This window comes from Bison bison, unplaced genomic scaffold (assembly GCF_000754665.1).
Source record: "Bison bison bison isolate TAMUID 2011002044 unplaced genomic scaffold, Bison_UMD1.0 scf7180017864338, whole genome shotgun sequence".
NCBI lineage: Eukaryota > Metazoa > Chordata > Mammalia > Artiodactyla > Bovidae > Bison > Bison bison.
The window spans coordinates 4364651-4369306 of NW_011494910.1; the positions used below are offsets into that span (position 1 = coordinate 4364651).

The 4656-nt window shown below is 61.2% G+C and overlaps 1 protein-coding gene across 1 annotated transcript; it reads left to right on the forward strand.

The window, feature by feature from the left end:
* Positions 1–4064, forward strand: MAPKAPK2 (mitogen-activated protein kinase-activated protein kinase 2; the record flags this gene model as incomplete). Its single annotated transcript, XM_010854261.1, has 9 exons — positions 1–68; positions 257–321; positions 574–653; positions 1131–1257; positions 1865–1940; positions 2299–2423; positions 2872–2957; positions 3058–3138; positions 3644–4064. Coding segments are annotated over 9 exons (852 nt in total), but the record flags the coding sequence as incomplete, so codon positions are not given.
* Positions 4065–4656: the final 592 nt, after the last annotated feature.

Below are 4656 nucleotides of genomic sequence, written 5' to 3' on the forward strand. Positions count from 1 at the left end.
GTGCGCATCGTGGACGTCTACGAGAACCTGTACGCGGGGCGGAAGTGCCTGCTGATCGTCATGGAGTGGTGAGCAGCCCTTCCCTCTGGTCCCGGCCCAGCCTGACCCTGCTCCCCGCCCGGGCCCCTTTCCTTCCCAGGACTGCCGGCTGGGGGCGCTGAAACTCAGCATGCAAGCGCCTCGTTCCTCTTGGGGGGCGGTGGCGGGCGCGCTAGTGTGATGTCATGGCCCCGGTCTCACTGTGGCTTTGTTTCAGTTTGGATGGCGGAGAACTGTTCAGTCGAATCCAGGACCGAGGAGACCAGGCCTTCACGGAAAGAGGTAGAAAGGGTCTGTCGCGGGCCCAGCCTGGCGGCGGGGCAGCGGGGCTCCAGGGGCCTATTCCCGGGAGGTGCTCAGGCCCGCCGCCCACCTGCTGCTGGGGCTCTGCCCGCTCCTGCCCCTCGCTTTCTGGGGTGGGTGGGGGCGTTGGGGGTCTTAGGCTTCCCGGGAGGGCTCTTGCCTCAGCTTTTCAAACCTAAGGAAACATCTTGTGACTTGGTTTCTGTCTCCCTGCTCCCGTCTCCTCTGCAGAGGCCTCAGAGATCATGAAGAGCATTGGCGAGGCCATCCAGTATTTGCACTCAATCAACATCGCCCATCGGGATGTCAAGGTACCAGCTGTTTGTACTGCCCGCCCAGCCCCCAACGCAGGGGGCCTAGAGGCCGTGGGGGTCAGGGCCACGGTGGCCCTCGAAAAGGTCCCCAGGGTCGTCCTGTGTCCCCGTGGCCTGGGTCCTGTGGCAGAGTGGGCAGAGCGCCTCTCTGCCCCGCAGGCCCTGCCCTCTGGGCAAATCCCGCTCCCGGCCGGGAAGCCTTCTGAGCCTGTGGTCCTCAGTCACCCCCCACAGCCCCACCTTTGGTCTGTGTCCCTGTGGTGCTCACTCTGTCTCTGCGTCAGTGTTTTACTCCCACGCCTGCCGTGAGCCCTGGGGGGTCAGGGGCTGAGGGTCCTGATGGTGTGCGGATCATAGGGGCCAGACAGACAGTTGCTGAATGGGGGTGGGAAGAAAGGGAGGAATCGTTCCCCTGCAGGTTTCTGACGGCCGCTCACAGGTTCAGCAGAGATACTCCTTTCTCTCTCTCTCTAGCCCGAGAACCTTTTATACACCTCCAAAAGGCCCAATGCCATTCTCAAACTCACTGATTTTGGCTTTGCCAAGGAAACCACCAGTCACAACTCTCTGACCACTCCTTGTTACACGCCATACTACGTGGGTAAGTTTGGAGAAAGCCTGGGAGCCCGTCTTTGCCCGGAGCTTCTCCCAGAGCCTCCTCTTGCTGGTCTCAGGGCCCCAGGGCCCAGGAGAATTGTGTCTGCCGGCCCTTTGTAGCCCAGTTCTGATGTGACCTGACCTGAAGTAGGCTTAGCAGATCTCGAGGGCCTGAAGTGGCACGGGAAGTTAGGTGCGTGAGGTTACGGGTGGAAGTTTGTGCACGTGTGCACTTCATTGAGAAGAGCTCTTGTTCCCGTCAGACCCCCAGGGGGGTCAGGGATGTGCTTCTGGTCCAGGACCCCCAGCCAACTGCACAGAGGAAACTCTCAAAATGGGTTTGTCAAACTAAAAGGCAGTCTGAAAGGCTCTTGCAGTTCAAGACTTGCTTTATCTTGAGATTCTGGCCCTTGGGCTCCCCCCAAGGAGGGTCTTCAGGTCTCCTTTACCCAGCCCTGGGCCTGGGCTACGACTGTCCCCCTTCCAGGCAGGCCTAGCTGCGGTCCCGTCGTGATGGGCTGAAGGGTCGGGTGGGCACACCACCCACAGAGGGCCTGGGTGGCTCCTGGTGTTCTGAGGACCAGTTCCACTGCCTTTGTCTTTGTTTACAGCTCCAGAGGTGCTGGGCCCAGAGAAGTACGACAAGTCCTGTGACATGTGGTCCTTGGGTGTCATCATGTACATCCTGTGAGTGTGGGGAGGGGCCTGGGGACGAGGGCTGGGCAGGCGTGGATGGAAGCCTCTACCTCTGGGGTGAGAGGAAGAGGCCACGGTTAGCGTCCCCTTCTGGATGGGGGTGCCCTGGGGGTCCTGCGTGTCCCCTCTCAGTGTTGAGTGGACTCTGACAGCTCAATGCTACGGATTGGCTAACGGGCAGGAAGATGTGTGGTTTAGATACTCAGTATGTTGGATTCCTGGGCCCTGTCCCTGACTTTGTACCTGAATCAGTGAGTCCCAGTTTCTCTGTGAACTTTGCAAGAAGTCCTGGTGCGGGACCTAAATAACATAAGCTCTGTTCCTCTCTTCCTGCTTCCTCTCGGCTCAGGCTGTGTGGGTACCCCCCCTTCTATTCCAACCATGGCCTTGCCATCTCTCCGGGCATGAAGAGTCGCATCCGAATGGGCCAGTATGAATTCCCCAACCCAGAATGGTCAGAAGTATCAGAGGAAGGTAAAGAGCCCGTGTGTGTGTGTGTGTGTGTGTGTGTGTGTGTGTGTGTGTGTCTGTGTGTGTGTCTGTGTGATCTCCCATCAGTGACGTGACTGTGGGTCTTCACCGAGCCCGCACCTCCTGGGTATGTCCTGCCTGTGTCTGTGTCTGTGTCTGTGTCTGTGGTGTGTGTGTAGGGATGATCTCCTATCAGTGATGTGGCTGTGGGTCTTCACCCAGCCCACACCTGGTCTGTGTGAAGGGCCCAGCAGGGCCAGGGCTTGGGACGTGCCTGGCCGTCCGATGGTGGAGCTGTCTGTAATGGTCCTTAGGGCCAAGCATCTTGGGTGGTCTGTGTCCACACCCCCTATAAGTCTGGCTTCTCCTTGAAAACTGGGAAGGAGCGGGAGGGGAGGGTGGCCCCTGCGCTGTCTCTGTCCCCTGTGGGCATCCTGCTTTCCTCCCGCAGTGAAGATGCTCATCCGGAACCTGCTGAAGACCGAGCCCACCCAGAGGATGACCATCACCGAGTTCATGAACCACCCCTGGATCATGGTGAGCCCGGTGGGCTGGAGGTACCTGGGTCCATGGGGCCGGTCCCTGCGGACCCCACCCCGCTCCAGGTCTTCACTCGGACCCTTTTCTCTGCCCCCAGCAATCGACGAAGGTCCCTCAAACCCCACTGCACACCAGCCGGGTCCTGAAGGAGGACAAGGAGAGGTGGGAGGACGTCAAGGTGAGGGGGCGCCTGGCCGGGGGGCTCGGCGGTGCTCAGGGAGGCGGCTGGCTCTGCATCCTCTCACCCTGGGTCGTCTGGTACCACAGCGACTCTGAGCCGCTTCCCCGACCTGGCTGTGGGCAGAGGCTTCTGCGTCAGTCTAAAGTTGGCTGTGGCTGTTTCCTGCCAGCCGTTACACTCTGCCTCTGAAAGGGCCTGAGAGGTCCTCTGCAAAGCCTCCTCACTTTGCAGATGAGGAAATTGAGGCCTGGGTGGGTGCCCTGTTCACGGTCACGCAGCTAATGACTGGCTGGAGCAAACATGAGACCAGGTCTCCTGGCTCCTAGTCGGTGCTCTTTGCTCCCCCAGGCTTGCTGGGGGTCTCCGGGCCCTTAGCGGGGCTCTGCTGAGCTGGCCGTAGGCTCTCTGGCTGGCTTGCCCTCTGTCTCCACTCCCACACGTCACCCCTTCCTTGCCCGCTCCATCTGTGGTCTCTGACGTCTCTCCTGGTCACCACCCCCAGGAGGAGATGACCAGTGCCTTGGCCACGATGCGGGTCGACTACGAGCAGATCAAGATAAAAAAGATTGAAGACGCGTCCAACCCTCTGCTTCTGAAGAGGCGGAAGAAAGCCCGGGCCCTGGAGGCCGCGGCCCTTGCTCACTGAGCTGGGCCAGCTGCTCCACTGGAGGACAAGCAATAACTCTCAACCCGGCTGGATTTTTTAAACAGAGAGACCCAGAGTTGCCTCCTCCCGCTTCCCCTCCTCCTCCGCCACGTGGGGCTGGGACCTCTTCTGAGGCTGTGTTCTGCCTTCGGTTCTGGCCACCTGCCTGAGAGGGGGCGCCCGGGAGGCTGGGGCCCCGGGGAGAGGGAGCACCGTGCCCTCGACACTGTGCTCATTTGGCAATTTTATCAGTAATTTGACTTAGAATTTTTACGAACCTTCTTTTATCGTTCTTGCCCTCACTCCCGCCCATGTCCCCCAAGCCTCGTCCTGTCTGGAGACTGCAAGGGTTTGGGGGTGTGTCCCAGGGTGTCTGTGGAACCCTCTCGAGGGGCGTCCTTGTGTTGCCCCGCTGGCCGCCTGACCTCCCCACTACGGCCCCAGGTCCCCACTGGCTGAGGCCTGCCAGGAGCTGCAGACCGTGGGGCCCGGGGCCCAGAGGCTCTGCTGAGTCCTTGGATGTCCCTGGTGTGCCAGAGGGATAGGAGTGAGTGTGTGTGTGCGTGTGCGTGCGTGTGCCCACACCCGGCTCAGTGCCTGTGCACGTGAGGGGCCCCTGCCGCGCTCAGAACTGTTTCCCCCACTCCCACCCAACCCCAGGCCCACCCTGCCCGCGCTGGGCCTGCCCAAGTGCCTGGGAGCCTGTCTGGCCCCACGCCAGGCCGCCCACCCCGCATGTATGGGTTGCTCCCGGCACAGGCGCGGGCGCGCGGAGCACTGGTGCAGCGCCAGGAAGACGGAAGCTCCGCTTGGAACCCTCCGCCCCGTTCGTGCTGGTCCTAGGCCTCCGCCGAGGCACCGAGCTGCCG